General features: G+C 39.4%; 1 protein-coding gene across 7 annotated transcripts; it reads right to left on the minus strand.

Moving 5' to 3' along the window:
• Positions 1 to 1,792: 1,792 nt before the first annotated feature.
• ktn1 (kinectin 1) lies at positions 1,793 to 21,024 on the minus strand. Of its 7 annotated transcripts, none has more exons than XM_067479323.1 (36): positions 20,893 to 21,024; positions 15,046 to 15,737; positions 14,693 to 14,851; positions 14,474 to 14,590; positions 14,239 to 14,369; positions 14,001 to 14,105; positions 13,735 to 13,875; positions 13,501 to 13,607; positions 13,043 to 13,187; positions 12,221 to 12,317; positions 11,947 to 12,131; positions 11,674 to 11,763; positions 11,546 to 11,583; positions 11,360 to 11,450; positions 10,999 to 11,067; positions 10,858 to 10,895; positions 10,618 to 10,708; positions 10,365 to 10,433; positions 10,225 to 10,262; positions 9,669 to 9,759; positions 9,428 to 9,540; positions 9,269 to 9,353; positions 8,958 to 8,998; positions 8,751 to 8,841; positions 7,868 to 7,954; positions 6,351 to 6,440; positions 6,164 to 6,238; positions 5,973 to 6,062; positions 5,800 to 5,892; positions 5,598 to 5,666; positions 5,394 to 5,477; positions 4,886 to 4,969; positions 3,832 to 3,915; positions 3,641 to 3,733; positions 3,422 to 3,532; positions 1,793 to 2,923 (listed from the first exon to the last, which is right to left on the minus strand). In XM_067479323.1, exons 2-36 carry the CDS (start codon positions 15,734 to 15,736, stop codon positions 2,894 to 2,896), a joined length of 3,813 nt encoding a protein of 1,270 aa, XP_067335424.1. In that variant the 5' UTR covers position 15,737; positions 20,893 to 21,024; the 3' UTR covers positions 1,793 to 2,893. The 7 variants fall into 7 exon arrangements, with proteins under 7 accessions (XP_067335424.1, XP_067335419.1, XP_067335420.1 ...); XM_067479318.1 differs by lacking the exon at positions 20,893 to 21,024 and adding an exon at positions 20,327 to 20,486 and having other exon boundaries at positions 14,474 to 14,587; XM_067479319.1 differs by lacking the exon at positions 20,893 to 21,024 and adding an exon at positions 20,327 to 20,486 and having other exon boundaries at positions 8,958 to 8,995.
• Between the last annotated feature and the right edge of the window lie 2,916 nt (positions 21,025 to 23,940).

Here is a 23,940-nt window from a genome sequence, read left to right on the forward strand (position 1 = left end):
AGACTGCTTCTGTGTTCGAGGTGCCTCTGCAATTATGGCCTTCTGTTTGAAATGGTGTTCAATTTCAAAGTGCAATAAAGCTTGACACAAAAACAAAAGGTAGTAGGGGGTCACTGAGGCCCATGAAGGTACTTGCTTTCCAAAGCATATTTACTACAACTTAAACTTTGCAGTATTATAACAAAAACAGCAATGTATAATTTTGTAAGCAATACAGATGTAATCAACAGCATTTTATGGTTCGATTGATAGGTACACATACTTGTCTATTAATAGTACAAAGGATGGAACTACAGTTTCTTCAGCATTTGTGTGCAAGGATCAAGCTGGTTTAAGTGCAGGCCTTAAAGCTGTGGATATATTCAATGTTTACCACTCTTTTGTGTCACTGCCTCTTTCCACTTTGCTTTCACCCACTAGCTATTGTCTATGTTAAATTACTACAGTCTTTTCTATGGCTGTCCCACCCACCCACATGCACACACAGCAGAGTTGAGTTGGGGGAATGGGGGTGTGTGGATGGGGATCAAAGGCTCTCTAGCACATACCACACTGATGGAGAGCAGATGCAGGGAGTGGGCTGCTTTGCTAAAGTTGCACTGGAGTAGAGTGGGTGCAGATCTATGTTTAGGAGGAGTCAAATGGTACCAGGCAAGAAGCATGCAGAGCAGAGGTTTACTGCAACAAACTAAATTGTGCAATCAAAATGAACAGTGTGAGCAATCACATAAAAAAGAAAAAGCACCCATGAACTTCCTCACTGTTCTTTGGCAGGCTTTACACATCAGATTTTCCATGGAAGTCATCAGACTGTCCGTAAGCGTATGACAAATGCAGAATTTTTTTCAAGTTTGTCCCACAACTATTTCGGCATTTAGCAGGCGACCACAGAGAACACAACATTTTTTCACATTACTTTCAGTTTTAGAGATTAAACAATGAAATGTAAACAACTTGTTCACTTAATTGAGAATAATCTCATTAAAACCATAACATCATATTAGGTGTCAGCTAGTTTAAATGGGACCTTAGCTGCAGGTACTTCCCATAAGATCCACCTATGATGAATATGTTTAAGATGCAGGACCACCTGTTTCCACTAAGGAAAAATCACATCTCCAATCAGCTGACTGCAGCATGACAGTGTGAGAGAATGTGGGGAATGTGCTGATCCTATGTTGCTTGTGCCCCTGGCCTGACCCCCAGCTAGCACAGCAATCCTGATGTTTTAAGGGACTCTTAAAATGCAAAAGATGACGCTAAAGCCCAAGTCTCTGTTCAATAAAATGGAAAGATATAATGATAAATTCAAGTAAAAGGAAATCACACTACTAGATTGTTCTTATGCACAATTGCCCAAATTTATATCCTATAGCTTATATTTTCATTCTTCCACTCATTGTGTGAAGTAACAGCAACATTGTTCACCAGTATTACAAACAAGTCAGGAGTTGTCGCTGCTAGATTTTTAGCTCAGTTTGCATTTTTACTTTTGAAATATTTTGTAAAACTGCAAAAAGAGCAGTTGGAAAGTTTCCGGTTCTATGTAACACAGGATTAAAGGCAACTGTACACACCCCCGATATCCCATAACAGAGTCTGCCCAGAGGGCCAGCTTCTTTGTTGTCATACAAATGACTCACATAAACATAACATTATTGCTTAACATGTTTGTTATGTGGAGGGGGGCTCAGATTAATATTCTGCCTACCAAAATATATCTTCTACAAAAAGCAACAAGAAGCAGTTTTGTAATTTGTGTGTGCACATGTACTTATTTTTTTACTTTGAAATTTAAAATAAGGTTGATTGCTGCCCCAGTGTGGTAGGCACAGAGAGTTGCAGTGGAAGAAAAAGAAGACAGGATGCCAGGCAGATTTATCAAGCATCCCTTTTATTAACATCACCTGTTACAAAAAGAACAAAATCTTCAGTGTTAATGAACTTAACAATATAGTGAGTGCTGATTACAGATGATATGGGACGCTTGTTCCTAGAGTAGTTGCAGTAGGATTAAAAATCTCATTGTAGCCCTGGCTTCCATCTGCAGCCAGGGTCACAGGCTTTCTTCTCTTTAGAGCTGTAGTAAAGATTTTACTATAATTTCTCCATATATCTCCATAGTTTCAGTCACGTAGTGACCCTTCTGATATGCTAAGACACCTTCTGATCTCCCTTTTCCCATCCAATAGTGAACCAGGGTATGCATGGAGCTATGAATTAATGTGATACACTGTATGTGATAGTTTTCTGATCAGGAAGCAAACAGATCAACAACAATGCATTTCAGCAGGATCTAACTGGTACATTTAAACAATACATATCTTTAAGTTAAAAACAAAACAAAAAATAAAGGACTGAAAAAGTATGATTAGTCAAGTTTGAAATTTGTTATCACTGCCTTGTGACAAATAAACTAATACAGTATTCAAAGAGTATTTCATTGCAAAAAACAAGTTTTAAACAGAGGAATGGTTGCCACGCAGTTTCAATTAAACTGGATGTCATATGTTTAGACTAAAAATTAGTGGGCACTGCTCCTGAAGGTCAGGAATGTGGTGGGAGTGGAGTAGTGTGTCTGTGTGTGTGTGTGTGTGTGTGTGTGTGTGCGCGTGTTTTGGTACAGTGTCTGGAGTGTTTGAAATTAGCAGTAAGTTCCTCCTTGCTTCTATGCGGCCAAGAGCCAAACAGTGAGACTGTGAGTGAGTTGCCAGAGCCTTGGCTAGAGCAAGAGGGACACGGCCTACAGTACAGGTAAAGTGATAGAATTTGGGAGGAAAGGTGTGGCTGGGTATGAGAGTATGGGGCAATGATGGTGGGGATGACACCAAAGGTCAAAGGTGGTCTCTGTAGTGCAGTCAGTGTGGCTGCATGAAGGTCTATGTTCCTCTCACTATACCTTGGCCAAATCTTTGTCAGCCTCCTGGGGAGAAAATACAAATGTACAATGTTCAGACTCCACAATAAAATACACTCATTTGCCACTTCATTGGGTACACATGTACAATCTAATGTAACAACACAGCAGCTCTGCTATAAATTCTATTTTTACAAGCTTATAATTTCTCAGTTTTTAAGTAAAAACTATCAGAAAGGTTCTAATTCTATGTTTGGAGTGAATTATATTAAGAGGTGGTTCTACTATTTTGGCCACCCCATTTGAGTAGAATGAGAGGGATAAAACATTAGAACCACCACCTACTATGACCTCAATAATAAACACAGTGGAATAATCATCTTACTTTCAGTTTCAATTTAAAAACTAGGAGTATAACCTTTTGAAAAGTAGAATTCTTGGTATTGCTGCTAATTAGTTTGTACAGGTGTAACTAGTGAACTGGGCAATGACTGTACAATGTTTCAAGCGTAAATGATTCTGTGGTTTTTATCGGAATGGTAAAAACAGAGTAGCAGCTTTTACCCCTTCCTGTTCCTTGGTGAGTTGCTGGCTGACTGCTTGTAGCAGCTGCTGCAGTTCTCTGACTGTTTGGTTCAGTCCAGCAGTCATTTTCTCTTTCTTGTCAATTTCCTCCTGTGACACACAATGTCTGGTTTAGAGCTTAGCGTAACCACTTAAGTCACCATCAATACAAAGATGTACACAACACCACCCAAACTACAAACTATCCGAGACTCTTACTCTCTGCGATGACAAGCTGCTATTCTCAATCAGGTCATCAGCATACGTTACTTTTGAGAGCTCCCCCTGGATTAGATCAAGAGATTGCTGGGCCTGTGTGAAGGACCAGAAGGGTACACTTGTTAACAGCATAACCTGAACTTGTATCCACATTAACAATGTTATAAAATGTAAATTATATAAATTACTACCTTATACAGGTCACCAGCCACCTTTTGCCTTTCGCGCTCTTCTTCCTCCAACTTAGACAGTGTCTTAGTGAGCTGGGTTTTCAGCTGGAATGAAAAGTTGCTTTTAGCACATGTTCTACAGCATATGATAGATTCCCACATGAACCCTAATTTTAATTCACAAGTGTCATGTTAAAGCTATACATTTTGAGCTAAAAATAAATAAATAATTTAAACAGTCCTGGAGATGCATCCTTCTAATTCCTACATTACAGAAAAAAATAGTTTGTGCACATCTTTGTCCTTCTATGGTCCTGATAAAAACAAAAACAGTATTGTGTAAAGGGGTAAGAGACCTTAATGTGGGTTCTTTTCTGCAGACAGCAGGCGATAAAATATCGCAAATCTGTAGATCCAGATTAATACATCCAGGTTTAGATGCTTATCAAATGTTATAACACTAAGTGGATCATTTTTAGAAAAATCTATCTATACATCTCATTTTACAAAGTAACCTAGCAGGAAAATGCCATTGTGTACCCAAGTAGCCAAAACATTTTTGACAGACAAATAATCAGTCCCTGAGTTCCTATTATAATTAATCACAGGGAAACATTAATAGTGCTGATCTAATCTATTGATGGTTTTAATCCTTATCGACAAACACAATGACAAAGAGCGACAAGGTTTGCATGAGGCTGAAAAGAGTAATAATGTGCAATTTTATACGTGGGTAAATTATAGCTTATGATCTACAAAAAAAAACAGAACTTATTTTTGGCCTCTACAGAAAGAAGGCACATTTATTATCAACAATTTGTTAGATGCCTGAAAAAATGCAGAAGGATGAAGTGGAGGAACAGAGAGAGAAGACTAATTATCATTGAGTGTTAATGGCTTGTAAAATGTGAGAAAGATTTCTTGAAGTTAAAGGTCAAGAAGGTACAAGGTTCTGGATGATGACCCAGTATCAGAAAATGGAGAACCCTTTCCTGTAGTCAGTGTAGAGGCACTTATCAGCGGAATAGAGGAAAGCTTCAAAAGGAGCTCTAGCTAAAGGGTGAGCAGCTCTTACCAAATTCAGCTCCTCATTCTGCCTGATAGCCTCTGTATATGAGCCATCAAGTCTGGTCTGCAATTCAGTCAACAGATCTTTGAGCTGAAATTAAGTTTGAGATGTGTTTAATTGGAGTCTGTAGAAAATGCTGAAGGACAGCACTACTAGCACAAAGTGCAGTGGTAAGAGCAGATCAGGTTATAAGGCAACTAGAAAAAGTCAATATTCACTATTCAGCAGAGCCAATCGGTAATAAATAATGTCCAGGATGTGTTCTGCATGACTAAATTACCAAAGACAAGCTTTTAAGTTAGTCTGGTAAGTTATGACCAAGTCACTGCTAGAGCTGACTATGTGTAGCAATTTGTATCTGTTGTGCAGGTATGATATGCCCCAAATACTATGAACATGGGAAAAATAACCCTGCACATGCAACAGAGCTCATAGTTTTGCCACTGTAGGATTAGTTCTGAAATGACTGAGGATTACAAGCAAGACTGGGTGAAGAAATCTAGTTTTTGCTCACCTCTCTGACCTCTGTCACATAGGTAGCACTCTCATGCTCTGCCCTTTCCAACTCAGACTCCAAGTGCTGCTTTTCTCTTCTCAGCTACAGAGATATGCATGGCACAGATATGAGAGAGACAAATTCGAGTTAATAAAAACAAGCACTATATTGGTTTAAATGTAATGCACTGAAGTTTGAGATGTGAGTCTCCAAAGGACTGACATTTTCCAACTCTGCACCATCAGTTAGTCTCTCAATCTCTTCCTCCAAAGCTGCGACTTTCTGGATCATCTAAAAAACAAAAGGAAAAAAAAAAAGAAAAGAAAAATAATGCAATGAAAAGAACACACAGTGTAATAATAGAGACCTTAATTGATTTTTTACCCAATCTGGAAGTTGCTTCTTGCTAAACCTGAATACATACTTCTCTGAGCTCTCCTTGCGATACCTCGAGCTTCACCTTCCAACGAGACTCTTCCTGCTCTACGCTACTTTGCAGGCGCTGCAGGATGCCCTCCTGTGGATGCAGCAGGAACGACAGCTCAGTTCTGCATGACATACTGGATTACTATTCAACATAAATGCAAACCATCTCACCGTCTCTGCCAAAACCTTCTTGTATGTTTCACAGTCTTTCTGTAGAATTTTTTGGGATTCCTCTGCTTCTTTCAGCTTCTCAGCCAGCCCCTATGCAAGTGAAGCCTGTTAATGCCCTCGATTAAAAAAAAAAAAAAAAAAAAAAAAAAAAAAAAAAAAAGGAACAACATTCAACATTTTGACATATTTACTTCAGAGTTTCCTGATTGCACAACTGTGTTTTGAGCTACTGCCATCTTAAAACTGTGAAGCCACTCCTGATGGTCCTGGTAGAAAAAAAAAAAAAGAAAGAAGTGTAAAGAGAAGCATTGTGGCAAAGGAGGAAAAGTGGGGGTGGAGTCAGAAAGTCAGGAGTCAAAAATCCAGTATTACTGATACCTGTTCAGTGGGCAGAGGCACGTGGGGAAAAAGTCTGTGCAAAACATCTCGACACTCAGCCTGACATGTTACTATAGCTGTCTGGTTCTCCTACAAATTAAATAGAAAAAGACAAAAAGGTGATGAAAAAATTGAACATCAACTCTAAGATTCACTTCGAATTCATGATCGAGATATGACAACAGCTTTTACTTCCTCAATTATTCTCCCTTAAACCAGTCACAATTCATCCACCAGTCTGCTTAAATCAAAGCCAGTAGACTGATTTGTCAAACAAAATAAATAAAAAAATAAAAAAGGAAAAGTCAGCATCTTCAGCATGCCAAACCTACACCAAGTGTTAGTAACAGAACACATTCATGCTACAGGCCTTCTGGAACGACAAATACATGAATCTGCCGGTCATAAAATTGTACCCCTTAACTCATCAATAAATAAAAAAAGATGGCATTCAGTGCTTCCACAATATGCCAGCATCATATACTGTGACTCAGAGGCCTGAAGGAAAAAATGTATGCCAAGCAGTGTAAACACTCTTCATAATAACACACTGCGTCACAAGGCAGCTCTGAGATGAGTGTGGAGTTTAATATAACCAGCATGTATTGACAGCGCACAATTAGTGCCAAAGAACTCTCTGGCACAGCTCTGAGAAAGTGCTTTTTACTGTACTCCGAAGGCACAAGAGCAGGTGCTGTACTGATGGTTCAGCATGTACCCTTCTATAGTGTACAGGAAGGACAGCAAAAATATACACGTCACTGCAACTAACACAGCTATCTGGTGCCCTACTACTTCTGTACAAAGTGACTTGCAACTGCATACAGTAGATTTGGCTTTACACTTAAACTTGTTTTGCCTGATCGAGAAAAAGATGCTTCAGTTGTGAATAAAGACCATTTAGAAACATAGGGAGAATGTTAAACACATCCATTAAAAGTTAATGCCCTTTAAAAAGAATGGAATGCATAAAAAAAGAAAATCAGCGAATCTAAAAGATTTTTATTGGCCGATTAACTGGTGAAACAGAGTATGGAAGTCATAAAGGTGAATGGTAAAATCATGCTAGGAATGAGTCACATGACAGAAAGACAAGAAGCTGCAAAATGATTACCATGAATCTCAATCTAAGGACATCTACTGAAATAATTACTAGGTCACTGCACACTCATTTTCAAGCATTGGGCTGAGATTTGGGCAAGAAGAGTTCTTTCATATCTCAGAGCTTAAAGCAAAAATAAATCTGCTAAAGAAACCAATATTTGTTAAGTTAATAAACGTCTATACTTCCCAAAGGGAACAGCATAGTTCGAAAGCTCAGCACACAGCCAATTTAAAATTTAAAGCCAAACAAACAGGGTAGGGGCAAGAGTGAGGTAAATGAGTATGCAGCTTGTTATGGATGGTGGTGAAAAAGAAATCTCACTGGGTCAATTATGGCAAACAGCATTTTTTTTCTTGGGGGGGATGCATCAGATTGGAACTAGAGTGAAGCAGACTGAGGTGGGGTGTCGAACCTTGACAGCTTTGCTGAGTTTTCCTTGAAGCATGGACTCGGTGGCTGACAGAGCTTCCATTGCACTCCAGTTTTTCTCCCGAAGCTCCTGTTTTGGTCAGTGCCAGAGAGATACTACTTTCAGTTCAGCCTCTAGGAAAATGCATTAGGTAACCCTCAAATACAAACTAATGAATAACAACAAACCGAACGCATTTCTACACTCTGCTTTTCACCCATGCTCCAATCACTAAAAATAAGTATGTGCAAATCTCCTTCAGTCTCTCTTGCCCCTTGTGTGGGTAAAAGCAACATGCAGAATACGAAAGCGGTACAGTAGGATTGTTCTGTGAGTAATTCCTAATCTATTATATACTATCTACAGATAGTTTATAAAAACAAACAAACAAAAAAAAAAAACCAACATAAAAACATGTACTTGTTGTTTTAAATAGTTCTATCTCAAAAATGCATGGTAGGTGAGTTTCTAATGTTCTCAATCACCCACAAGCAGAGACAAGCTTGCTGAAACACTCATGGCCTGCAGCAAGCATAACAAGAGTAGGCAGAAAGCCCTGTTATGCAATGCTCAGCTTAGGCAATCCGAATCAAACTAAACATCTGCACTGATGTGTATAATCATGTTGCAAGCACAATACTGGCTAAAGATTTAAAAAACAAAACAAAACACACACACACACACTTCAAACCAAACAAAAAGCAAAACAAGTAAGGCTAAGCGGAAGTGGACAACAGGGAATATGGATGTATGCAGTGTGCGATTCCAGTGTGAGACATGTTTTGGGGTGCCAGATAAGTGAGGAGTGAGAGGGGGAATGTTATCTCACAGGCTTAGACCAGTCACTGGACTTCTATAGTTCAGTTCATTGCTCTATGAAACCTACATTGTTCTTCCTTCTATGAAGCTCCAGGGTATCCCTCAGCATAGCCAGCTCATCCTGCAGATCTGAGACTTTCTTCTCCTTCTCTGACAACCTGACATAACACAACCACTTGTATGAACATAATGACACAGTAAAGGGTCCTTTAAAAAGTAAAAAAACAAAAAAGAATTTAAAAAAAGTTTGTTATGGCATGTTAACACTACTCACGCTGTAATCAGTTCTGGGCTTGGCACGGCTGTGTGTAACTGCTATTTGACCAGAGAGGGATAAATGCAATAAGATATACAATTGAATAGGAATTCACTCTTGAGACCAAGATTTACATTATTTAACCATTCATACATTAATATTTCTGTATGTGAAATCTGACACTGCTAAAAGACCCTTTTTTCCACCACAACCTAACTTGTTATTTGCTTGTTTATTAAAATATTTAATAGCTGCATAAACTTTTCTGATTCAATCTATAAAATATGTCACACTTGCATTTTTTAAATATTTCTTAGCTGTTGCTGTACCTGCTCCATCTTCTCACTCAGCTCTTTGGTCCTTGCCTCCAGCTTAGCCTGCAGGGTCTGAATCTCATGTTTTTTTGTCTCCAGCCTGTAGGAGAGATGTGCTTATTGTTAACAATAAAACAAGTCTAAGGCTAGACAACTGCATGGTGGGTAACTCACTGAGCCTGGAGATCTTGAATCTGGGCCTCAGAATGGGTCAACTCTTCAGACTTTTCCTTCTGTCTAAGCTGCTCCATGTCTGCTTGCAGGGCAGCCAACTGGAGCTCCAGAGTCTGACAGACAAAAACTGCTTTAGACAAGAGCTTGAAAAAGGACTAAACAATGAAAAATATGAGGTGTAGCATTCGAGGTTTTCTGAAATGCGCAAGCCCACATTTCATTGACGCAGAAAAGCCCACACCTTAACAGTTGCCTCTCTGGCAGAGCTGCTGTTTTGTGCTGCCTGTAGACTCTCTTCTAGTGATTTGAGTTTCACATCTCTCTCCTGGATTCTACAAAGTTCAAGGAGACAAATACAATATTGCTTAGATTTATGATAATATATATTTACAACAGGACACTTAAATATACACAGCCTCTGATGCCACTGGAAATGTGATGTTAGAATTACTATGTTGAGTGTGTGTCTAGAGCTTGTCCTGGAGTGCCAGAAGGAATTAGTTTGAATATGTTTACAGCAGAGCGTGTACTAACCTTTGGTTCCATAAAATATTATGACCTACATTTTTTACTTTTCATATCAGCTGTTTGGCAAATGTGCTGCCACTGACTCAGTAAATCTAGCAAAAGTGAAGTTAAATATTCTTATCCCACTGTGTGTTTGGCTACATTCACATTGCATGCTGCAGTAGAACAGGTCTGATTTATTGCCTCCAATTCACTCATGTTGTGGATTACGTTGCTGAAAGACAAGATTATGAATCTTTATATCATCATCAAGATTATTATGATCTTACTTGCTCTGGAGTTCCTCAACCATGTACTCTGATGTTGCCTGTAATTAGAGGAGGAAAGAAATAGATAAAGACAAATTAATACAAAATAAGGTCCAAACCACAGGGTGTTCTCTTCAGTAACGATGTTTGGACCAACTAACCTTTTCCATTGCCGCTTTCTTAAGCACCTCTATATCTAGTTTTAGTGCGTCATTTTCTTTTCTTGCACACTGCATCAGAGAAATAAATTACTTCAGGCCTTTAGCCCATTAGGGATTGTGATTACACAGGCAGTGAATTGAAGTGAGTCACACAGATGATGCTGATGTCAGTCAAATGTGGGTTTATGTGTGAGGCAGCATGTTTTAAGATTTGCTACCTTTGGCTGTGTATTAATTCAGTGAAAACAAATACCTCGAGTTCCTCCTTCTTGTTGGCCACCTCAATCAGCCCCTTTTCCAACAGACCCTCTACTGTTTTCATGTTCTCCTCCTTCTCTCGAACACTGACAAAGAAGGAATTTTATTATTATAACATAATATTTATTATTATGTTAGTCTATAATCAGTAAGTGTCTCTATTACTTTTAGTAGCATAGCATAACAAGCCCATCTAGCTGACGTTTTAAAAGTGTGATCCAGTTTTCATACCCACCTCTTCTGGAACTGGTCCAAAGCCAACTGAGAGACAGTCTGCACGTTGAGGGTCAAAGGCAAATAGTAAGTGAAAGATGTATAAAACAACACAAAGACAGGTATTTTAAACAGTAATGTAATTTAGAGGACCACTGCTAACCTGATCAGAAATCTGTGCCTGCAGTTTCTGAATCTCTGCCTTCAGTGACATGTTCTCATTATGCAAAGCCTGCAGTGTAAAACAGAAAATAATACGGAGAGACAATATCAATATCTGACAGGTGGTGTAATATTTTTGCCAATGACTTAACATGAAAATTAATTACGTCCATTTGGCATTGGATTTCAAAATATCTGCAAATGTGACAATTAAATACGCTCTCTTTCCATGACAGATGCTCATATTTCCTTTAATCACAATGACCGGGTCTGAACGCATTTATATAAATTCCTTCAGACTGGTACAAATACAACATTTTATAACAAGCTGCATTAGAAATTAATCAAACTTCTTACTATACCTGCATGTTAGTTTCTCTGCTAGCCCCACCGCTCCTCTCAACATTTAGAGAATCCTCCAGACTCTTCCTCTGCAGTTCCTTTTCAGCCAGTCTGGACAGAGCAGGGAAGGGTTGGGTTAAGTACATGTAAATTGGTTCAACAATTTACAATTTACGGTCTCTGAAAGGGTCAAATTTCTTTCTTACAGCTTCTGTAGCTCCTCAATATGGGAGACATGAGTGACCTAGATAAAAGACAAGAAAGCTCATTAGCCTACATAGGCACACATCTATGCAGGTGAGAATGTTATGGGTTTATGGGTTAACCCATATACCTGTGAAGACATCTGGGCTTGCAAGCTCTCATTCTGGACTTTCAGTGTATCCTTCTGAACCTGAAGACTTTTGTTTTCATTCAAAAGATCCTGTTAAAACAGAGTGAAGTTCACTTTGCAATATGGAATTCACACTACTAAATACTAATATATATTTTAGGAAAAACACAATTTAACAATCTGGTAATAGTCCTGCCATATAATCTAATTTGATATAGTGAATTGAGATAAGATATGCAGAATACTGGATAGGTTTAAGCAGTGGTGTCTAACCTGAACCTGGGCCTGTAGTGAGTCATCAGGTATACTGTGCTGAGACATCTCCCTAAGCTCCAACACTCTCTGTTCCAGTCGCTCCTTGGAGACCATAGCTTCAGTCAGGTTGTTGTGTAGGGTCTGAACCTCCTTGTTTTTATTGTTCATCTCTGTCTCCACTGCCAGCAGCTGGCTATGAAGCTCTACACCCACATACCCATGGAGGTTCTAAATGAAACTTTTAAAATTTCTTTTAAAGATAATATTTAAGTGTGATCTAATTAATCATCACCTTGCTTTGAGGCCTGGAGCTTCTCCCTTTCTGTATTGACAGTGTGGAGGAAATTCTGGAGTTCTTCCCAGCGTCTCTTAGCATCTTGCAGTTGAGCCTTAGGAATGAGAGATACAAGCAATTTGGTGAACATCATTTTCCCGCATATTTTACTAGCACATAAGAGTGCATAACATTTCAGCATGGGTGACTTGAAAGGGAATTGAAACAAAGAAAGCAAATAATATCTACTTCTCTCTCTCCATCAATAACACTACTGTTAGGTCAAGATGGACCCATTCTTACATATAAAAGGCCAATACAATTTCAACACATCTTTCCCCAAGAATTCAAAGCAACTATACTGCAATTCTAAATTGCAAACCAACTTCTAGATTTGTTTTTTCCCCCCATTGGGTTTTAAAGTCAGTGCAACGCTCAATATCACTCAAATTCTTTGCTGAGACTTGCCTTTTATCAAGCTGCCAACTTAGATTTCCATCTCCAATAGTGGTTTATGAAAAGATAGGAAAGGCAGATCTGGCTGTCCTGCAGTAAGGCGTTGTTTAAACACTGCACATAGCCTCAAACATTTCATCCTCCAAAGCCAATCCTCACAGCCCTGGTTCTATTTCCCATAACCCTATACTGGAATTCTATTTAAACACTCTTTTCCCAGATAGTGCTGCCACACCCACCAGGTTCAAACCCTTCCAGGTTCTGTTGAGCTCAGTTAACTTTTGTCTTGGCTAAGGAAAATGCACAGGCTTTTACAAAAAACAAAACAACAAACAAACAAAAAAAAAACAACCCACAACCCATTGTGCATTTGGATTAGCATACCTCCAGCTGGGACACGTTCTGCTTGTAGCTGACCTCCAGTGACTTCCTCTGGTGCTCCTCCTGCTGCAGTTTGCTGTTATTGTCTGCCAGCTCTTTCATCAGACCAGCACACTCCGAGCGCAACTTGTTCAGCTCTGCTGCATTCCTGTAGAGCAGCATATACACACAAGCGATGTGAAAATGGGTATTAATGCAGAAGCCTGTTGACAAATTAATATACAAACAGTCTACACAGAGTATTTCACATTGTAGAGTTGTGCACGGTGATGGATCTCTTCATTAATGTGAGCAACAAAAGCAAAACTTTGAGCAAAAGTCTGTGCAAAAATGTTAAGTGAATTAAGGTTCTACAATTAATTAAATCAGTACAGGTGTTTCACCAGGTTCAGCATATGAGGCACATATGACACTTTAAAAACCATGCCCAAAAGAGTCATCTACAGAATTGTAGCACTGACTTGCTGTCCATCTGGTTGTTGGCAGAGCTGACCGCGTCCCTGAGAATGCCATTCTCCTGCTGAAGTCGTGTGATCTGGCTTTCCAGCTGCTCCCTCATCTGCTGAAACTACACAAATAGGATTCAGTCTCCCTGCAGCCTTGAAAAGAATGCCAAAAGGTTTTGGCTCCTTCACATTTTCCACAAAAACGAGTCAAATCATTACAGCACTTACACAAGAAATCAAAGCCCTCACCTTTAGCTGCATAGTCTTTAGCTCCTGGAAGCTACCCTGTGCTTTGGCCTGCATGTTTCCCAGTTCTTTCTCCATGGCTGCACGTTGGTCTCTCATCATGGCCTCCACACGGCCTGTCTTTTGCTTCTCAACCTGAAGCTCCTAAAACACAAGTCAAAAGAACATGTATATGCTTTTTAAACAGAATAACTCCAGAGGTACAAGAATAAGATGGAACTAAAGCATTGATTAGAGTATGTTAATACATAGAACACTAAAATTCAGACCTGGCTGAGCTGTTTCACTTTGTCTTTAGCAATAGAGGCCTCCTCCTGAAGAGTGGTAAGAAGTCGCTCACGTTCCTGGGCAGCTGGGTCAGTCTTGGCTGCAGACTGGTAAAAACAAAAAAGCAAACAAGATTTAACTATAGATACAAATACCAGGTTTCCTGCTGAATAGAAACCATGAAAAAAGTCACTTGTCACCAGACTTAATTTATTTTTATGACTAAAAAAGTAATCTCACTTTGTGCCAGGCATCCAAGGCATTAGGGCACTTTTCACGCAGGAGGGTAATAACACTGATCACCTCAGCTTCTGACAAAGACACAGTGGACAGACCAGACAGGAGCTCCTTCACCTTCACCTCTGTATTCTCTGTACAAACAACATCAGAGATGCAATTAAACCTGTTACTACATTGTTGGACAGTAGATCTAGGATGCCAAAAGAACCAAAGATTGGATCCACACCCTCCTTACCTTTGTCAGTCTCATTTTTTTGTTTCTTGCCAGAACCTTTGGATGGTACATCATCATTATGGGCTGCCTGGTGGTTGGCAGAAGCTGCTGAGTCAGTCAGAACATGGGCTTCATCTGCTGGATTTGACCAGAAAAGAAAAAAGTGTATATTTTTGTATACTTTTAGGGTTAAATAAAGTAATAGTCATTTAGCACATAGGCCAATTGTGTTATCATTACCAGGCTCAATCTTCTGTTTCTTGGCAGAATTCTTCTTCTTGCCACTAGTTACAACTTGGGTTGTACCATCCAGAACTTTTGTTTCACCCACAACAGGAGCTTCCTTCTTGACTGGTGCTGGAGCTTGCACTGCTTTAATTTCTGTCTGCTGGTCATCCACTAGAATAAGACATGAGTAGGAAGCATACAGTCAGTTTCAGAGTAAATTAAAACATTAAATAAAGCCATTCAATCAGCATGCCACTCGTGTTTTCCCCTTATATTTCTCACTAACTTGAAAAATAAAAATATTTTCATTTTTTATCTAAACACAAAGCAACAGCCCATATTTAATTGTGCTCTGGGCTTCTCACCAGGCTCTGCTTTTTGTTTTTTCTTCTCCTTCTTCTTCCCAGAGATCTGGGGAGGTGTTTGAGCCTGAACCGGAGCCTGGGAAGCTTGAACTTGAACCTCAAGTTGTGGAAAGGGCGTGTTGGATTGTTTGCTTGCAGACACAGGTGGTTCTGCCTTGTGACTGACTGGCTTGGACCCATTGACTTCAAGCTCCTCAAAGTGAGTGGGGGTAGCACTAGCTGCAGCAGCAGCAGCAGCAGCAGCAGCTTTGGCAGCCTTTTTCTCCTTCTTCTTTCTCTCTCTCAGACCAGCAGGAGCCTCAGCTGACACTGAAACAGGTACATAAGGCGTAGGTGTTGGTGGAGCAGGATCTGGTGTAGCCACTGGTACAGGTTCATCCTCTACCTCTGGAGTAGAGCTGTTGGCATCAGTCAAATCAAAATCCCGCAGGTCCTCTTCAGACTCTCCTCCTCCACCACCACCACCACCTCCTCCACTGGAACTCTCTTTTTTCTTGGTTTTCTTCTTTTCATTCTTCTTACGGGTGTCTGGCTTGGATGACGGTAGTTTGAGGTCACGTTTCTGCTTAGCCAAGACCTCATCATAGGAGGTTTCCTTCATGAAGAGCCAGAAGAAGAGGAACATGAGGGCGATGACCAGTGAAGGGGCTAGGATGAACAGGTACTGAGAGTCATACATATCCATTGCCATTCTAAAAAAAGGGACACACAGGAAGAAAGTGGTCATGCTTAACAAACAGTTGTATAGCAGAGCTTCGCAATTTCACATTACACTGCATGTATGTGTGATATTATGGTACAAGATGTGTTCCAAAAAAAAAGCAACTGGCAAAGGCTACCTGAAAGAATGGTAATGGGCGTGTCTTGAATTGTTAGATTGAACTTGCAAAAATGGTTCCCAAAGGGGTTCACGCCATTTTGCCACAAACATTTATCAATTATAATATAAAGGAGTAAAAAGGTGCATATTGTCTGATTTATTTAATTTGTTAAATCCTATTCATGCATACATAAAAACCATTTTACCAACTACAGGCCTCGGCATGCTCTTTGGCTCCTAAAAGAATTTCAATCTGCAGGACCACTGCAAGCAACTCTGAGAATTAGTCTGTATGTGTAAACTGACAAACTATAAAATATAGGCATTGGCAAATCAATATGGCTAAGAGTTTGTAAGTAAGAAGACTATCACCAACACCCTGTTCTGTCTTAGTAATATGATCCAATTAGACAGCACTACCCCAGTTGCACAGCTTAACAGCCTCTTTAACTTTAGAATAAATAGGCTCATGGGGAATAAGATGCATCTATTTGCTGTCTAATTCGATCACTTCCTTCCCCTCAGCACCCACGAGGACATGCTGACATTCTCAACACCCCATAAAAGTTCAAAGTCGAGAGGCCCTGAGACTGCAACACCTATTCTGATTACCAAAAATATGTTTTCTACATTCTATGAATAAATTGGGGTATCATTGTGAATAAAGCAGCAATAATTTAAGTATTTTCTCACTAGAAGCCACTATAAAACAAAACCAACTTTACACATTAGCTATCACTAATAATTTGTTCATTGCTGACTGAAATAACACTGAGAAAATACATGCATTATGGCTGTTGAAATATAGCAATAGCCATATGTCATAGCAACAGGTAGTTATTGATTTTACTGTATTATCTTAGGCAAGTAATCAGTCCATATTTCTTTCCATGCAATCAACCCCGTTACAGCCTATGTACCGGTTTAATGTGCTAACCACTTAGATGCTGGGGTAATTTTGAAAAAGGCCAAGTCAATAATAGCGCATCTGGAGAGTGGGGCTTGCAAACATACAACACATTACTATGTTTATTACTGAAATAAAACCTTATTTTTTAAAAAAACAGGACATGGTAAAAACTGGGTGACAACTGCAGTATTGTTTTCAGTTACACAGAGGTGCTGAAAGAAAGTGACCTGAAGTTCTGCACAATTTTAACGCATACAAAAAAATCAGTGCCTGTAATTTTGTAGTTTCTAGATCCGACTTTAGTAATTTAGATTAAAAGAGATTACCCATGTTAATAAATTTGAGAATAACTTTCCACTTCTGGGCTTACCAAGGACTGGCAGGCTAACGTCTATAATGTAATGTTCACATCTTTTTTAACACACAAACTTAGCCCAAGCTGAAACTATATTTAATACGTGGCTTATATTACTGGTATGACGGCTGCTCACACCTATTTCATCTTTAACTATTCCACCCTCTTTTTTACTGTATAACTAGTCCGCAACAGTCCCCTCCCCCACCAAACTCTCTAAACATGTCATTTTTAAGATAATGACAGCTATTACTCTAATTTTGTCTTCATACTTTGAGAAAGACATTTAAATTTTAAACAGTTCTAGACCCTTTCAACTTTTTCATGTTAGGGTAGCTTCTTCATATTGTTTATTCTTTTGAAGTTTTGCCAGTTAAACATTTCAGGTAGTGTTTTGTCAATTTGCCCATTTGTGTGTACTGCACAATGTTGAGGAATAGTCTTTATGCTTTTGTCCATTTGGTGAGGCAAGGTTTCAGGCAGTTCGCCCAGCTCACCATTACAGCCTGTGCTTCTCTGACACAGACTAATGAGAAACACCTGCAGTTTCCTAATTGCACATGTCTTCTTTCTTTCTCCCTAAGTGTTTGTTACCGAGGCTTTGCTCAATTTTTATTTTAAAAACACTCAATATTTCTATACATCTGTCCCTCTGTTCTATCATTCACCGATTTTTAAAAATGTATCTGTTCAAAAACCACCCTGACCATGCAGTTTCATTTCTTTTCCTCCCTTCCTTCCTCTGCACCCTTACACCTCCTTTCCATTCATCTTGCATCCTCGTCATCTTTTGTTTCAATTTCTTCCCTTTCAATAAATGAAGATTCTCAGACATCTTTTCAGAAGTGTATTGGCACTTCCACGGAAATTGGCATTTCTAGTTAAAAAAAAAAGTTGCCTTTTTAGCACAAAGTTTTTTTTCCTATTAGCATAAAATAAAAAGGTCTCTTTAGGAGCAAATACATGTAATTGGCTAAAAGTATGAAGGAAATAATTTCCAATCCTCTATTTCAATGCTTTCATATTCCCTGTATGCCTTACAGCACACTTAATAGGCTACAGCTAGGATCAAACTCAAGAAAAACAAAATTATGCAAGTGGAAAATAGCGTAGTATGCATAGCATACTAGCATAGTATGGTGCACACTAAGCACCGTCAGCACATAAACAAATTAGCCTTCAACTAAGAATTGTCTTTGCTAATGTTTTCATTATTTTGACTTCATTATGGGATATGTCCTTTATATCAGACACACACTTTTGTGCAGAAAGCACATAAAAATAAATAAAACCTTTCATAAAGTAGTTTCTAATAATACTAAGACACAAAAAAGCTGTAAACAGAATGGACTATACATGCCATGAGTGACTGCTAACATTTGTCACTTTCATTGTACGTTTCAGGAAACTCCCATGTCAGACTAAATGAAGCTGCAAAATAACTCTTAAAGCAACATTGCCTCTTAAATAATGTGTGGGTGGAGTAGTGGCAAAAGATGGAGGCCTGCTTGCTTTCCTTTAGTCCCAAGCGTTGGAGTGAAAGGTGCATGAATTTCCTTGTGCAGCCCGAGGCTTCTGTCAGCATCAAAATGAACTGAGGACAAAGCCCTTTTGGACATTTAAACCGCCAAAAGTAATGGACTGCGGGTTTGGCAGGCATTACCAGGTCAAGCAGCATTTAAACTTAAAGACATTTTTAATATGACAACAATGAATGCATGAAATTTACAAGATGGAAAATCAAATGTAACCAGTGTCAGATATAAGTCAAGGAAGTACTTAGACAAACACAAGACAACAGAAAGATGGCTTTGCGTAGAGTTAAGCTGTAAAAGTAAAAACTGATAATTTGCCATAATCTGTAGTCATGCAATAAACTAGACAAAAAGTATCAAAGTACATAATAGAGCATTAGCTTTTGGTTATAGTGGAAAACATTAAATGCTTAGTCCTCTGAAATAGTCTGCTCATTCTAGTCATGCCTCAAAGAAACTTGAGAACGTGTAAATATTATCCTAAGTAAAACCAAGATTCCTTTGACAAGAGTTTATCTAGAAGCTTTTTCTGTCGTCATTTAGTACATTTTCAAATATAACAAGGAAATGGGCAAAGCTAACACAAGAGAAGTCACACCTTAGCACAACAGAGAAAACAGGAATAACATACTAAACTTCAATGCAAAATTTTACACATTGGGAGCACTCTTAGGATTTCCCCAAATGCACTGTTTTACTTAATATTACAGTCAGTTTAGAAATCAAGTTAAACAAATCTAATCAGCCCATAATGAGATAGGCATGGTCATATTTAGTTGCTAAAACCTTTTATTCCATTAATGTTATGTAGTGGTAACATGAATAACACCTCTGCTTGTCTTTGAGATGAAGATAGATATTCCGCAAGTCACTTTGCTGTTCATCAAGGGCAGTACACTAAAAGGCTGAGTAATGTACCAGCATGCTAGGTCATGTCTAATCGTTGGCCTTTCTACTGAACCAAGATACGCAATGGCAGCTGTTAATACACCAAAACATAGCAGCTGCAGCCTGTAATCAAAGAAAAAGCAGAAGTATTCTTATCTTCCATCCTAAGTTAGCACGTGTAGCTACTAAAATCAAACGTTAAAATGGGATCACCCATGGAAGTGAAAGAAACGGCAATGGCTACAGTTGACGACGTCAAGCTCACTTCCCCAACATAACTAGAAACTAAAGTGTTTTACATGGAGATTCAACAGTTGTCGTAGACACGTCTAGGCTAGTTGGTTTGCTAAAGCAGTTAAATCCACAGGGAAAAGCAACGTTTGTCTCTCTGAGGCTACAGATAAAGCTGTATGAATGAGCTAGCTAACCCAGACGCTAGCCAACTAACGTTAGCCGGCCAATGCAACTGTTAGTGTAGAAAAAGTCTTAAGCAAAGTGACCCACAAAAATGTTACAGGAACACGCAAGCTTGTTGGTCGTTCATAGACACGCAGCCAGTCTAGAGATTTGAACATCTGACCTCACGGGCCTCGGTCTTGCTGGTGACCCAGCCTCCTCCTCTCCTGAAATCTCGACCCTGTTCATTCCTCCATTCTTCCGTTTAGTCCTGAGGGCCGTACCCAGGCCTGTAAGTAGCTACACTAAGATTGGCCCGAGCGGCCTTTGTGAAGAAACAGACATGATAAAGACGAAAACCTCGATTTAAAGCATACCTGTAGCTTAAGTTCAATGTTGCCTTAGCTGGTAGTGAAATGGCGTTTTTCAGCGTTGACTCCAACAGCCTCCGGCTTCCCAGGGCAACTCCAGCCTGGCTTACATCTGCGCTATCCGTCACACTATCTGCTGTTTCTAATGCGCGGGGGCGGGTCATAGTCAGGCTGCTCAGGGACGCTTGTTTTCTTATTCGAGGCACGCCGAGCGGAAACGTCATTATATAGCACAGAGCATGAGGTAAACCCGCCTTTTCCAGACACGCTTGGTGTATAAATCTAGCTACACACAAGCCCAACAAGAGGAGTGGTTACTGCACTTCCCCGAAGTCAATAGACACGAGTATAACAAGCTCTTTAACATTTTAAGGGGACTTCCAGTATATTCGTGGTTCTGAGTGACCTAATTGCATATATACATGTTGTTTAAGTCCTATGGTAACACCACAAAAAGTATACTTCTGTACAATTTGCATACATTTATTAAACCAACATGTTTTGTAATGCTGTAAATTGTAAGAACAGACCAAAGACGTGTTACTATCAATTTAATATAAACTCAAACCAACCTAAAAACAGTTTGACCAGCAACATGGATCCTTCCAGTGAGGCTGAATCAGTTATTCCTCCCCTGTGTCCATGCTTGTTGTCTGGCCCAGAGCCTGAAGCTCTGCCTCATATTGCTTCCTCAGGCCTTTCAGATACATACGTAGGCTGTCTGGATCCAGTCTTGAGTTCCTAGCAGTCTGCATAAGGCGAGTGGCCAGGTGGTACACAGCCCTCTGTCTCTGTGTTTCCGGGTCATTGTGATGTTTGCTCTGAAAGCATAATAAAACTCAAGAGTCTTGGCTCTTTATCAAACTCTTCTCTGAAGAAAAAAAACAGGAATATTTATGGGACACAAAATATCGGTACTGTCACCAGCACATTTTACTTTCTAAAAATCAAATATTCTTATCATTTAAGTTATAGCCTATTTTACTGTTTAACAAAATGTAGGAATTGCTTTAAAAGCACCAGCTAAAATGTTAAACTAATATATATTGTTAATAAAAAGTATGCAGGTTGAGGGTTGAGGCACGAAGGGAGTAGGACAAAAAACAAAATCTAATCTTTGTCAAACATACCGAAAGCTGCTGGCTAACTTTGGAGGCTATTTTCTTTGCCTCTTGTATTATTGTTGAAGGAATGGCAGTCATCTCTGCTGCTCTAAAACCTAAAACACCAAGAACAAGTTTTGTAACTACTTTTGCAGCCAATTTAAACAGAACTTTATTCAGATTTCATTTAGTGTTTACCATAGTATCTTTCTTCAGAACACCCTCGATTCAGCAAGTATGTATATACCACACTCTCACCAGTATCAGCACTACGTGTGTGCTGAACCTCCATGTGCTGATTCTCCACATTAGGGTAAATAGATTCTAGTTGGCACAGTTCAAGAAAGTGTGTGGCAAACAAAGTAAATGCCTGCAAACAACAGAGAAACAGCACACACCTTAACAATTAAAGACTGGGCAACACATGCTGTTCCTGTTTTTTATTGTAGTGTTTGACTGTTGACCTAAAGGGTGTACAACAAGAGACAGTAAATGATTAATACTACATAGGAATCTCATTTATCTGGTTTTTATATTAAAGTGAGGAGTGTATAATTTACCTGGAGGCTAAGGAGGAACTCACAAACTGAATAACAGATGCCAATGCCCTCCTCAGCACTAGTACCACGCCCCAACTCATCTATGATGATAAGGGACCTTTCACTTACATTGTGGATTATGTAAGAGATCTTTGAGGTAGAAATGTATATTCGTTAATAATTGGATTCATTCTGTTTCACACAATTGAAATGCAAGGGCATGAGCTGCCCTAATGTTAAAGTAAACACACCTCTTTCATTTCCACCATGAAGGTAGAGGAATTGGTTTCAAAATCATCATCCACACCAATTCTGCTGAAAATCTGGTTGGCCACCCGAAAAGAGGCATACTCAGCGGGGACAAAAGAGCCTGGAATTATAATGTATAATGGTTTACTCAAAATAAAAGCAAAGAAATGATCAGCTTGCACTTCAGATTCCTGTGAGGCTGGAAGGTTTGCCGCTGACCTATTTGAGCCATGATTTGACACAGTGCCACCTGTTTGAGGTAGGTTGACTTGCCACTCATGTTGGGTCCAGTGATGATGACAAAGTTGCTGCCGTCAGAAATGTAGCTATTGTTCGATACAGGCTGCTGTCCAGATATTTGCTCCAAAATGGGGTGACGGCCCCGCTTGATGGCCAGTGTATCAGTGAACTCCGGACGCACTGACAGACACAGCAGAAAAGAAACAATAAAAATATCTTTGTTAGTATTTTGTCTACAAAGTAATACATTCATGCCTTTCCATGCAATGATGTATGGAGTTTTTGGCAAATTTGGTGATTCTGTGACTTCCAAAGCTATGTACATTTCATACCAATGTGCAACATACGTTGTATCTATTCAGTTCTCTTATAAATAATTACAGTTTCTCCAACTAAAAAGGATGGTATAATAAAAACAATATCTAAAAGAGGTATGTGCAGTGTGTAAATGCAACTAGCTCCTCTTTTAGGCAGATTTGTCTCAGTAAATACAGTGCATTAGTGCACACTTATATAACAAGGGTAATCTGAGTACAAGCTGGCTGGGATAGAAGGGGGCAGGCAGTCAGCACGTGTCTATGGAGAGACGCTTTCAGACAGCTGAGGGCCAGTGCTCATCACCCACGTGGCTGATTGGGCTTGTGCTTCCCACCACGCATAGAAAAAAAGGACTTAGGCAAGCAGAGCTGTCTGCTCAGTAATGCTTTCTTGCTGTCATGTCTGACATTGACTGGTTGTTATCTCCTGTGTATACAGCACTCCCTCAGACAACAGATCACACGTCGTAAAGGTTAATTTGACAAATTTGTGGATGGAAAAAACTGTGGTTCATATTTACCATAGTCTGTGATGGTGCATGCATTTGCAAGTGACAGCAGCATGTCCAGCATTGATACTGCATCAGAGAGCTTGTAAAGGCAGTGAACGTGCTCATGGATGGTGCGAAGCAGTTGACATATCACCCTGTAATAACACGGGTTAGATGTGACAAGGACAAACCTTGGAGGAAAATCATGGCTATTAAATACCGCCATCTAGTGGACTAAAGTTAGAAGACAATTTCTACTTCCTGATCTAAATCAGCTGTTCAGTTTTTAGGGGTTGTGCATAATCACATTTATCAATAACGGGAGAACACCACACAAGTTATTTATCAAATTAAACAAACCAATTAATAAACCTTTAATTTAATTTAATAAACAAATTAAGTGTTTTACATCTTTTGCATTAGTGTGTATGTTTGTAAATCACAGTATTATTATCTTCCTACACATAGGACATGTGAAAGATCTCTCTCAGGGCCTCGTCACAACGGTCATTCATCTTCATCAGGTCTGCAGTGGTGAAGCCATAATTGTTCTTGTGCTTGGTTACCTGCAATAGCAGACGTCCATTTTTAGATCACATAGTTGACCATCTTCATCCTAACCATGTCTGTAGTGGACCACACCTTAATGAACTCTGTGGGGAGTTTTCCTTCAGGTAAGAT

The sequence above is a fragment of the Channa argus genome, chromosome 16 (assembly GCF_033026475.1).
Source record: "Channa argus isolate prfri chromosome 16, Channa argus male v1.0, whole genome shotgun sequence".
Lineage (NCBI taxonomy): Eukaryota > Metazoa > Chordata > Actinopteri > Anabantiformes > Channidae > Channa > Channa argus.

Excerpts from the sequence above, each read along its gene's own strand:
- ktn1 (XM_067479317.1), bottom strand. The coding sequence starts at position 20,484 with ATGACCCGCCCCCGCGCATTAGAAACAGCAGATAGTGTGACGGATAGC. Across the intron at positions 14,370-14,473 it reads AAAAAATGAGACTGACAAAG|AGAATACAGAGGTGAAGGTG; the intron begins GTAAGGAGGGTG and ends TTGTTTGTACAG. Across the intron at positions 10,709-10,857 it reads TTGGACCAGTTCCAGAAGAG|TGTTCGAGAGAAGGAGGAGA; the intron begins GTGGGTATGAAA and ends CTTCTTTGTCAG.